The 11,021-nt window shown below is 63.6% G+C and overlaps 5 protein-coding genes across 6 annotated transcripts in view; 3 read left to right on the plus strand and 2 right to left on the minus strand.

Moving 5' to 3' along the window:
- Positions 1-127: 127 nt before the first annotated feature.
- On the plus strand, positions 128-2,455 carry AMSG_08089 (glycosyltransferase family 77 protein; the record flags this gene model as incomplete). Its single annotated transcript, XM_013899862.1, has 3 exons — positions 128-252; positions 364-398; positions 564-2,455. 3 exons carry the CDS (start codon positions 128-130, stop codon positions 2,453-2,455), a joined length of 2,052 nt encoding a protein of 683 aa, XP_013755316.1.
- A 184-nt stretch (positions 2,456-2,639) lies between these two features.
- Positions 2,640-3,395, plus strand: AMSG_08090 (nucleoside diphosphate kinase; the record flags this gene model as incomplete). The annotated part of the gene is made up of 2 exons (XM_013899863.1): positions 2,640-2,705; positions 2,997-3,395. The coding sequence occupies 2 exons, from the start codon at positions 2,640-2,642 to the stop codon at positions 3,393-3,395; spliced, it is 465 nt and encodes a 154-aa protein (XP_013755317.1).
- An 80-nt stretch (positions 3,396-3,475) lies between these two features.
- Positions 3,476-7,399, minus strand: AMSG_08091 (the record flags this gene model as incomplete). 2 transcript variants are annotated; one of them, XM_013899865.1, is made up of 4 exons in its annotated part: positions 3,476-5,594; positions 5,678-6,204; positions 6,505-6,715; positions 6,739-7,376. In XM_013899865.1, 4 exons carry the CDS (start codon positions 7,374-7,376, stop codon positions 3,476-3,478), a joined length of 3,495 nt encoding a protein of 1,164 aa, XP_013755319.1. The 2 variants fall into 2 exon arrangements, with proteins under 2 accessions (XP_013755319.1, XP_013755318.1); XM_013899864.1 differs by having other exon boundaries at positions 5,678-6,715; positions 6,739-7,399.
- A 370-nt stretch (positions 7,400-7,769) lies between these two features.
- AMSG_08092 (uncharacterized protein) lies at positions 7,770-9,692 on the plus strand (the record flags this gene model as incomplete). The annotated part of the gene is made up of 1 exon (XM_013899866.1): positions 7,770-9,692. The coding sequence occupies one exon, from the start codon at positions 7,770-7,772 to the stop codon at positions 9,690-9,692; it is 1,923 nt and encodes a 640-aa protein (XP_013755320.1).
- A 27-nt stretch (positions 9,693-9,719) lies between these two features.
- Positions 9,720-11,021, minus strand: part of AMSG_08093 (uncharacterized protein) — a gene marked incomplete at both ends in the record, with an annotated part of 1,894 nt that continues 592 nt past the window's right edge. The window contains 2 exons of the mRNA XM_013899867.1: positions 9,720-10,542; positions 10,845-10,912. Of these exons, the coding sequence (XP_013755321.1) occupies positions 9,720-10,542; positions 10,845-10,912 (891 nt within the window). The remainder of the gene's footprint in view (positions 10,543-10,844; positions 10,913-11,021) is intronic.

Consider the following 11,021-nt stretch of genomic DNA (forward strand, 5'->3'; position numbering starts at 1 on the left):
AAAAAAAAAAAAAAAAGGGAGGGGGGCGTGCGTGTCTTTTGGCAGTGAGGTGGGAGATGTGAGGAGAGGTCCGAGTCGTGGTGGGCGTGGGCATTCGACTTGGGAGAGGGTGGAGAGGTGCAAGAACATGGTTTCTAACCGTGAGTTTGCCGTCCTTGCCGTGGGTATCCTCGCTGGCTTTACCATTGCACTCTCGCTCTCGTGGTCGTGGTCGGCCAAGGTGGCTTCGCCCGTCGCTGCTGCAGAGGCTAGGTCCCTCCGTCTCATCTCACGCATCCGCATAGAAGGAGGCGACTCGCCCAAAGAGCAGGCCGATGGCATGGATGGGGTCTCGTGGGAGGATGATGGTGACGGCAATGATAGTGTCGATGGGTTGAGCGCAGGGTACTCGGGCTACAGTGCGAGTCAGGGCAGCTTGGGCTACAGCGATGAGGGGACGAATGGGCAGGAAGGCGGGGCGGGTGATGAACGGGGCGATGGCGACAATGAGATGTTGCCTGTGTCTGGTGATGGCGATGGCACTGACGAGTCGGTGTCCTCGTCCTCTGGTGGCGACGACGCAGAGTTCGGACACGGCCTACCGTATCCGGTGGGAATGGACAACGATGCGCCGCTGCCGCTGGCGGATCTCGACTCTATGTGCACCGCGCCACCGCAGGGCTTGCCACGGGGCAAGGGCGATGGCAAGCGTCGGTTCATGCTGCTCACGGTGGTGGCCGGCATGGAGAGGCTGTTTAAGAACTACCTGGCGCACGTCTCGCGTCTTGATCTGCCGCATCGCGTAGCTGCGCTGGACAACACAACACTGGCGATGGCGCGCAAGTATGCGGCGGCCGGTCGCGGTGAGTTTGCGGCGTATCGGCTGGACCTGGAGCTCGACTCGGGCGGGCGGCAGGAGCGCAACTCGTCTTTCGACTTCAAGGGCCGATTTGCGCTTGCTTGGGTTGGTGAGGCGCTCCGCTGGCTCTGCGCCGGCTTTGATGTCTTCCTCACTGACATCGACGTTGTATGGAAGGCCGATCCACGAGACTTTCTCTACTGCACTGGCAGAAACTGCGTCAACGGTGGCCTCGCCGCCGCAGATGTGGCTTGGACCTCGGACAATCTCGGCATCGGCATCGACACCAGCCTAGGTGCCGAGGGCTCGATGCACGGCCAGTACAACACCGGCATGGTCTTGCTTCGGGCGACGCCGGCTGGCATCGGCATGGTCCGGCACTGGCTCGCAGCTGCGCAGGATGGCCTGACCAAGACTGGCAGGTACGACTTTGTGCGGACGCACCAGGAGGCCTTCAATCGCATTGTCAACCCAATGCATAATGACAACATTATCCGCGATGTGGTGGAAGGCGGGCCGCCGCGGACGGTGACTCGGACAATCGAGGCTCGCGACGACGTGAGCCTGCCGCGTGTCGACCTCGTTGCTGGCCTCTTGCCACTCGGCGGCTTTCTCTCGGGCCACACCGCATTTGTGCAGCAGATGGCGTACGGGCGTCGCAAGCTGCTTGACGCGCCGTTTCCGGCCTTTGCCATCCACGCCACCTATACTCGCACTAACTCGGCGCGCGGCAAGGAATACCGGTTTGCCGAGGCCGGCGAGTGGATCGCTCGCGACACTGACTGGCCGCTGCCGGCGCAGTCTGTCACCTTTTCCTTTGGCCCGTCTCGGGTCCCCGGCGTGAACGCGACGACGGTCGGCGCCGAGGCACACATCCGCTCGATCCGTGAGCAGCTGCGTGACATCCGCAACGCACTAGTCCTCGCCGGCGCCCTCAAGCGGACGCTCGCCATACCGCGCGCCACCTGCCACTGCGACGTGGCATCCATGGACAACATCATGGCAGCAGGCTGCCGCTTCCCGGGCTCCAACCAGGTCATTGATGACAAGGACGTCCGCGCTGACTTTGTCCCCTTTGCCTGTCCGCTCGACCACATCATGGACACCGCCATGGCCACCGGCCCGCTCGCCCTCGAGCGTGGCATTCACATCCGCCCGCTCGATCCGGCCGGCGAGGCGCCCGACGCGGTCCTCGACGCCGCGCCGCTCGAGGCTGCAGGCAAGCTCCCGCTCCAGCCAGGTGATCTGCTCCGCACCCTCTCCGCCGCAGTCAAGGTCACGGCTGGCGCGGACTCGGCCAAGCTGCTGGACGTCACGCCGTGGATCGCGATCCTCGATGGCCTGCGCCCGCTTGTCGTCCCCGATGACGTTGCGGCGGACCAGCGAGGCCCTGCACGCAAGCTCGCGGACTGGGCCGCCACGCACGCCGACTTTGTGGTCTCCACCAACAACTGGTGCACCGAGTGCTTTCCCAAGCCCTGCCACGAGTGGTTTCCGCCGGGCGTGCTCGACGAGTTTGCCGGCAGAATCCACCCGACCCGTGAGACCGAGGAGCTTGTATGCATCGATCTCATGACGGATGCTGTCGGCAAGACGCCCATCACTAGCCGGCCTTGACCATCGACACGAGCACGCTGCTGGACTCAGCGTCTTTGCCTTTTGCACGCAGTTGACGACTGATGTGAGCGTAGGGCGGCAAGTGGCGCCGAGTAGGGCAACGGGCCTCTCAGGAGAGGAACCGGTGTCGTATGCCATTATCGTTGACGGTCGAAACCACCCCTCTTAACCTCAACTAACAACCATGGCTGACTCCTCCGCTGAGCGTACCTACGTGATGATCAAGCCCGATGGCGTGGCCCGTGGCCTCGTACGTGCTCTAGAGGGATGGAAGGGAGAGGGAGGGAGAGGGAGGGAGGGGGAGGGGAGGGGGGAGGGATTGCAAGAAATGGCACATCCACCACCATTCGGCAGAAGGGGAAGGGGCGGAGGGGGGGGGGAGGTCACGGAAGGGTGGGAGTGGGGGGGGGGGAGGGGGGGGACGGACACATGATGTGTAGGTTTATGTTTTTGTATGGGTAGGAGGTGGGGTTTGGGCGCGGTGTGTGCTCACGGGGCGTGTGTGTGGTGGCGGGTCGTGGTCATGGCGGCGGGGGCGTAGATCGGTGACGTTATCTCCCGCTTCGAGAACAAGGGCCTCCAGCTTGTGGCCATGAAGCTCGTTCAGGTCACGCCTGAGCACGCTGAGAAGCACTACGAGGACCTCAAGTCGAAGCCTTTCTTCGCTGGCCTCGTCGAGTTCATCACCTCGGGCCCCGTGTGCGCGATGGTGTGGAAGGGCCCGAACGCCGTCCGCATCGGCCGCCTCCTCGTCGGCGCCACCAACCCGGCCGAGGCTGCTGTCGGCACTGTCCGTGGCGACCTCGCCGCTGACATCTCGCGCAACATCGTCCACGCTTCGGATGCTGTCGAGTCCGCCAACCACGAGATCGCTCTCTGGTTCAAGGACGAGGAGATCACCTCGTGGGACCTCCCGGCCGCCCAGTGGATCTGCGAGTAATCGTCGCGCTCACGCTCGCTGTGCTCGTTGATGACAATGAACGTCGCCGTTTGTCGCTTGTCTCTTTAGCCTCTCCCGGTTTATCGGTATCCGAGGCCATACCCGTAGTTGGTGCCATACCTGTAGCCGGCGCCGTGACTCGACGGCGATCCCGGGCTGGTGTAGCCCGTCGACACCCTGGCCGGCATTCGGGCCGCCGCGGCCTCGCGGACAAGCGACGAAACGACAGCAGTGAGCGAGTCGAACGCTTGTTCACGCGCCGGATCGAGTCCTTCGGTGAGAGAGCCGACACGATATGAGGCCGGCGGCGGCGCAACCGGTCGCGGCTGAGTCGGCGGCGGCGTGGCGTGAGACACGAGCGGCGAGTAGACCCGCTGGCGCGGGCGCAGTGGTGGCTGTGTCTGCCATTGTGCGGCGGCCGCCGCCGCGGCCTCTTTGTCGCGGACAACCTCGCGGAGGAATGGGAGCAGCGGCTGGGCCATCAGATGCGGCGTGGCGCGCGCAAGAAGCGAGCTCAGCGCCGGAAGCTGGCAGGTGTGCAGGACGTCGTAGAGCTCAACGACTGGGAGCGAGAGCAGCTCGGTAAAGAGCTCAACATCAGATGCCGGCATCCGAAGCGGCGGTGATGTGTGCTGTGGGGGGAGGAAGGGGGTCCGGCGGGGCGGCGTCGGTGACGGCGCGGCGTAGATGTCGGCTGTGGCAGGCGGCGGGGCGCTGACCGAGTCGAGCCGCGCGCTTAGCGTGGCGACCTGGGCCTTGAGTCGGTCGATGAGCGCTGCGTTGGAGGCGACAGCCTGGAGGGTCTCGAGCTCACCAACAAGCGAGGCGATCCACTGCTTGATGGCGAGTACTTCTTTCTCGGCCGACGTGGCCTCTGTCGCCAGCGTCGGCTGGGTGAGCGACGACGGAGGCGAGGCGAGCGGGCCTGACGCGAGAAGCTCGTCAACCTGGGCGGCGAGTTCGCGCGCCTGGCGCTCCTGCTCGTCATCGAGTCGAAGCGCAGCCTCGTGCTCAATCATGGCCTGCTGGCGGGCCAGCTCGGCTAGGCTCACTTGGCGGGCATCGATCTTGGCCTCGGCGGCCTTGCGGGCTTCGACGGCCGCTTGGGCAGCTGCTGCCGCCCGCTCGGCAGCCTTGCGTTCGGCTTCGAGTGCTGCCCGCGCAGCTGCTGCCTCGCGCTGTGCCTCCTCGAGTGCGGCGCGCATAGCAGCAACGTCGTCAGTCGCCAAGGCTACGCTGGATGTCTCGGAACGGAACGAGGTCTCGTGGGAAGGCGGTGGCGGCGTGAGCCGTGCCGGATCAGGGGCTGGCTCGGGACTCGACGCGCGCACGGGGGCAGCAGTCGCAAGCGCCTGGTCTGGCTCCGACTCGACAAGCTGCATGGACGACCAGAGCTCCTCGATGGCAGCGGCGCGCGAGGTGTTGAGCTCCTCGTCGACATAGCGATTCTGGGCGCGGAGCTCGTCCTTGAGGCCGTCGTTGCCGGCCTTGATAGAGGCCATGCGGACGGCGCTGGTGTGGGAGGCAACGCGGGAGCCAGCTGTCTTGATGTCCGCGCGGGCAGTGTCAGCGGAGACGACAGTTAGGGTGTGGGCGATGAGGCTGGCGGCGGCGGCGTCGAGTGAGTCCCAGGCAGCGAGCGAGGCTTCGCGGCGGACGGCGGCAGCTGAAGCGAGGAGCGCCGAGCCGTCGTTCTGGAGGCTTGTGACGGCGGTAGCAGCGACAGAGTTCTCCCACAGTTGAGCGTCGGTGACCGCGACAGCCGCAATCCGCGAGTCGACGGCGCGGACAAGAGCAAGGACAGCAGCGTGGACACCGCGAGCCTCAAGAACCAGCTCCTTGTCTTCTTCGCCGGGCTGGGCGGCAACATCAGCCAGTGACGCAACCTGGTCCATCAGCTCGCAGAGGCGAATCGCAACGACCGAGTCATTCTGGCGCTCGAGAGCTACTGATGAATCGTCGTCCGAGTATCCGTCGTAGGACGAGGTAACGGTGTCCGAATCCGACTCGGCACCAGCCTTGATAAGAGCCTCGACCTTAGGGTGGCGCGGCGAGACTGGGGCCGGCTCGGGAGCAGCCGATACCACGCCGTGGGCCAGAGCCGGATGGAAACAGGCTGCGCATTGATTGAGGCGAAGACCAAACTTCTTGCGCTCAAACTCTTCGCATGTGCATCCGTCAGCTGTGCACCGTGCGCCACTGGATGTCGGCTTGGGCGAGTTGTCGGATGTGGATTCCGGTGCGGGGGGGTGTTGTCGGCGAGATGCGCCGCGCTGGTGGACTCCGGTGCGAACGGGGTGTTGTCGGCAAGATGCGCCGCGCTGGTGGACTCCGGTGCGAGCGAAGCTGTTGGATTGTTGTCAACCTCGTGAAGCGAGGCAAGAAGCTCTTGTATGTCTTCGGCGTCCTCGGTGGTAGAATCGAGCGCGGCCGGAGCAGTGGCCTCGTCGACCTCGTGGAGGGACGACAGCATGTCCTGAATGTTGCTGGCATCATCAGTGTCGGCGGCATTATCGGAGTCAGAGACGGCAAGAACGGCAGCAACATCGCCTCCGGCCTCGACGGCCGCCAGAAGCGCAGCAACGTCTGGGTCAGGAGCGGATGATGACGAGGATGACGAGGATGACAATGTACCATCCATCTCCACTGGCTCGGGCACGACGGTAGTGGTCGTGGCGTCGGAAACATCGACATGTGACGGTTCGATTCTGTTCGGCATGGTGCTGGTGGAGTTGGCAATGACAGCAGGCTTGGTCTCGGCCGCAATCTCAGCATCAGTCTCAGCATCACCATCAGCATCAGCATCAGCCTCATCACCATCGCCCTCTGTCGGCAGCGCCGACACATCCTCGATCTCTGGCTTGCAATCCAAACCATCGCTACTCGTGTCCGCCGCCAAAACATTTGTCTTAGACTCTGCTTTGGCTTCAGCCGCCGTCATGGTCTCTACCTCGGCCTCGGCCTCAGCCTCATCACCATCGCCCTCTACCGGCAGCGCCGACACATCCGCGATCTCTGGCTTGCAGTCTGAGCCATCGCTGCTTGCATCTATCGTCGCGACATCCGTCTTGGCCTCAGCCTCGGCCTCAGCCCCAGCTTCGGCCTCAGCCTCATCACCATCGCCCTCTGCCGGCAGCGCCGACACATCCGCGATCTCTGGCTTGTAGTCCGAACCATCGCTGCCTGCATTCATCGTCACGACATCCGTCTTGGCCTCGGCCTCAGCCCCATCTTCGGCCTCAACCTCAGCCTCGTCATCCTCTCCCTCGCCCAGCAGTGCAAGTACATCCTCGATCTCAGACTCGCAGTCCGAACCATCACTGCTTGCATCCATCGTCACGACATCCGCCTTGGCCTCAGCCCCAGCCCGGCCCCAGCTTCGGCCTCAGCCTCAGCCTCGGCCTTGGCCTCAGCCTCGTCATCCTCTCCCTCGCCAAGAAGCGCAAGCACATCCTCGATCTCAGACTCACAGTCCGAACCATCACTGCTTGCATCCATCGTCACGACATCCGCCTTGGCCTCGGCCTCAGCCCCAGCACCAGCACCAGCCTCGGCCTCAACCTCAGCCTCGTCATCCTCTCCCTCGCCCAGCAGTGCAAGTACATCCTCGATCTCAGACTCGCAGTCCGAACCATCACTGCTTGCATCCATCGTCACGACGTCCGCCTTGGCCTCAGCCCCAGCCCCAGCCCCAGCTTCGGCCTCAGCCTCAGCCTCGGCCTCGGCCTCAGCCTCGGCCTCGGCCTCAGTCTCATCACCATCCTCGCCCTCGCCCAGCAGCGCCAGAACATCGTCAACATCTGACACATCGTCATCAGTCCCGTCCTCCCCATCGTCCGTCAGTGCGTTCAGCACATCGCCCAGATCGCCGCTCTTCGCGTTGCCGTACTCCTCGGCACCCTCGCCGTCTTCCTCGGCAGCACCGAGCATAGCAAGGATGTCATCCAAGTCCTCATCTGTGCCAGAGCCATTTCCAGCCATCTTCTGTCGCCCCTGCACACAGGCGTTCCCCCTCCCGTGACAAGTGTCCTTCCTCGTCTCCAAACCGGCCCCTCCCTCTCCCCCGTACCCATGTGCCTGCTCGCCTAACTGCCACCGCCAACGTCAGATGCCCGAGCACACACACACACACACACACACACACATACACACACACACACACACACACACACACACACACAATACCACATCACATACCACATCGCATCACACAACACCATCACACCATACAAATACCTCATGTACATTCGTCCCTCCCGATCGGACCTTCTCTGCCCCCCCCCCCCCTCACTCCCCACGCACGATTCGACACGCGCGACGCACGGGCAGCCATTCGACTCGCCCACGTACTCGCACGCCATGCCACAAATCACAATGGCACGCATGCTGGTGGTGGTGGGCATGGCAGCGGTCATTGCTGTCCTCGCCCTCCAGGTCTGGTTCCGCTGCCCGTCCGAGGTCGAGGTCACCATGCCGGCGTTCGGCGGCTGGCATACTCCGCCGCCAGCAAAGGACTCCTCGCCGCAGCAGAGTCCGAGCTGGGGTGGCAACCTTTCGTTGAGCGCCTCGATTCAAAGCCCAGAGGAGGCCACACTTCCGAGTTGCATTCGATACAAGCCCAAGCCGATTCCTGCTGTCCTACATCCGCCGCGGACGTTGGACGATGCCGAGTACGGCGTGGAGATGGACGGACTCAATCTGGCCTTCCCGGATCTCGGCGGCCCGGAGAACGATCCGTTCGAGGAGGCCATTCTCGAGGCGGCAAACATGCAAATTCCGATGACGTTTGCCCATCAGCTTGACTGCGCGCCCTGCGTCCGCGACTACGAGGTCTCAGAACCCGTCGAGATCCGCCTCGTCTTCCCGGAGCACCACCCGCTGAACAAAGCGACTGAGCCCGGTGTGGCCAAGCGCAAGGCCGCTGTGCTCCATGTTCTGTTCGAGGGCCCAGAGCTGGTCCTTGGTGAGGTCTTTAACAACCGCGATGGCACGTACGCAGTGACCGTGCCCGACGGCTTCCGCGTGCCTGGGCAGTACCGGCTGACGGTCCGCATCCAGCACCTGGCGTATCCGTTTACTCGGGCGAAGCGATTCAACGACCGCGACGTTGGCTGCAACTACACGCCTGATGCACCAGACTACTCGGCGCAGTGGTACGACGCCACGCCGATGGGCTACCCCAAGCCGTTTGTGGTCACGGGCGAGATCCACCCGCTCGCAACCCCGGCCGGTCGCAGCAGCCTTCCGCGGTGCACTTACATGGACGACGCCTCGCACCGCGGCCGCTGGCTCAACACGCTCCTTGAGGAGAGCCGGGTCTGGCGCGCCCCAGGCTCGCCCTGGCGCCGATTCATGGACGAGATCAGCGGCGAGCCATGGCTCTGGCTCCCAGACGCCTGCCGCCTCCTCCCCATCTTCGACGAGGCTGCGGTGGCGTGCATCATGGGTCAGAACACCACGGCACGGGCGACTGGCGACTCGCACATGACCATCAACATGTTTAACCACCAGGTCCTTGGCGCCGGCGCAGAGCGGAAGCTCAGCCACACCCGAGACGACTTTGACGGCGCTCTCTTCCAGCCGGGCATGAACATCCACCGCGACTTTGACTTTTGGCAGTACTACAAGCCGGCGCGCGAGACGCGTGTCTCACGCGCGCCAGGTGAAACTGCCGCTGGTGTGACCGCCAAGTACGGTCGGCTTGTCGGCCGCATGACTTGGCGCCCGGGCACCGACGAGATGTCGATGCTGATGCTTAATCTCCGTGAGCTCGTTGCGCCCGCGCCCAAGGACAACGAGTGGCTCAAGAACACGCCGCCCGACATCCAGCCGCACCTGCTCAAGCCGAGCACGCTCACTCTCATCGACTTTGGTGCGTGGTACATCCAAGAGCCGCGCGGCGTCATCCGCGAACACGCCCGCGACTTTGCCGACTTTTTCGTCAACGAGTACCTCGCCGACGACGAGACGTATCCCACAAAGTCGCGCATCGTCTACCTCTCCACGCCGCCGGCCAACGAATTTGTCGACCCAAAGCGTGCCTTTGCGCCGACATGCGATACCAACCTCCGCCGCATGGCGCTCAATCGCGTCGTCCGGCCCATTCTCATCAAAGCCGGCATCGACTACCTCGATCTCTTCGCTCTTGCGTACCCGCGATACTACACCGAGCGCGACCTCTGCGGCGGCCACTGGGTGTGCGAGCCAAGCCATCCGGTCACGCCGCTGGCCGTCTGGCAGCAGCTCATCATCGCCAACGCCATCTGCCCCGGCGAGTGGTCCGACTGCGATGCCTAACGCACTACGAGCCGCCGCGCCCGCTCTCTACTGGGACGCCTCGGCCTCGGGCTTGACAAACATCGACTGCAACCAGACCCGATACATTGTCTGCTGCTTCTTACGGTTGACAATGAGCCGGCGGTCGTAGGTGTTGTTGACCACGGCAAAGCCGGCGGTCTCAAAGGCCTTGGCAAGCTCCTCCTTGGTGAAAAAGTAGACCTGTGTCGAGTCGCCGCGGACGTAGAAGTGGTCGTCGAGCTTGCGGCCCGGTTTGAACCGCAGCTGTGCAAGGTCATACCGCCCGTAGTCACGGATGATGAGCCGACCGCCGGGCTTGACCACAGAGTACAGCTTGTCGAGCACCCCAGCGAGGTCGTCGGGCTTGATGGCCGAGAGCACAAAAATGAGCAGCACAAAGTCGACCGAGTTGGGCGCGAGGTGATCCACCGGTACCGGATCCTTGGCAATGTCCCACACAAATGCGTCGATCGAGCCCAGCGCCGCATAGTCGGGGTTCGACTTGAGCACCTCAACCGCCGTCGGCGCAAAGTCGAAGCACTTGACGACCAGGTGATTCGGCGCCTGCCGCGCCAGCGGATACACCGATGCCCCCGTCCCGCATCCGACTTCCAGCAGCACGTTCGGCCCGGCGCCCTCGGCCGGCGGCGCAACCAGAAAAGGAAACTCCAGATGGAGATAGTTGCGCTCCTTGAAGAACCGGCTTCCGTTCTTAGCGTAGAACACATCCCAGTGCTGCCCAGCATCATCATCCAGCGCCCGGATCTCTTCCTCTGACAGCGTCACCTCATCCGCCGCCACCTTGGCCTTGGCCTCAGCCAGCCGATCTTCATCCCACTCGACATCATCCCTGTCCCCCCACACACCCGCACACGCCATCCCCGACCGCCACGCCCACCGCATCCCCAACCACCATCACCCATCGCCCATCACCCCCGCGCAGCCAGGTGAGTCTACACAACGCCACTCATCCACACACCATAGCGGTCCCTCTCCTCTCACTTTCCTTCCTCCATCTTTTCCTCCAAAGGCCATATCCGTCTCCGATGTCAATCCCGATACCCCCCCCCCCCCCTTCCACCCCTCTTCCCGCTCCGCCTCGTCTCCCCTGGGAGACCATCCATCCTCCCTCTCCCTCCCACACACACATACCAGGCATTCTGACTCAGCACCTTGTCGGGATTGTCGAGGAATCGCGCACGAAAGGCAGACGAGCGTGTCTCTGGGTCCATGAGGTCATTCTCTACCTTTGGGTCAGCCATGGTGAACAGGAGTGTGAGTGAGTGAGCTGTGAGCCATCGACAGTGTGTGTGTGTGTGTGGTGGGGGT

Source organism: Thecamonas trahens (genome assembly GCF_000142905.1).
Source record: "Thecamonas trahens ATCC 50062 unplaced genomic scaffold supercont1.41, whole genome shotgun sequence".
Lineage (NCBI taxonomy): Eukaryota > Apusomonadida > Apusomonadidae > Thecamonas > Thecamonas trahens.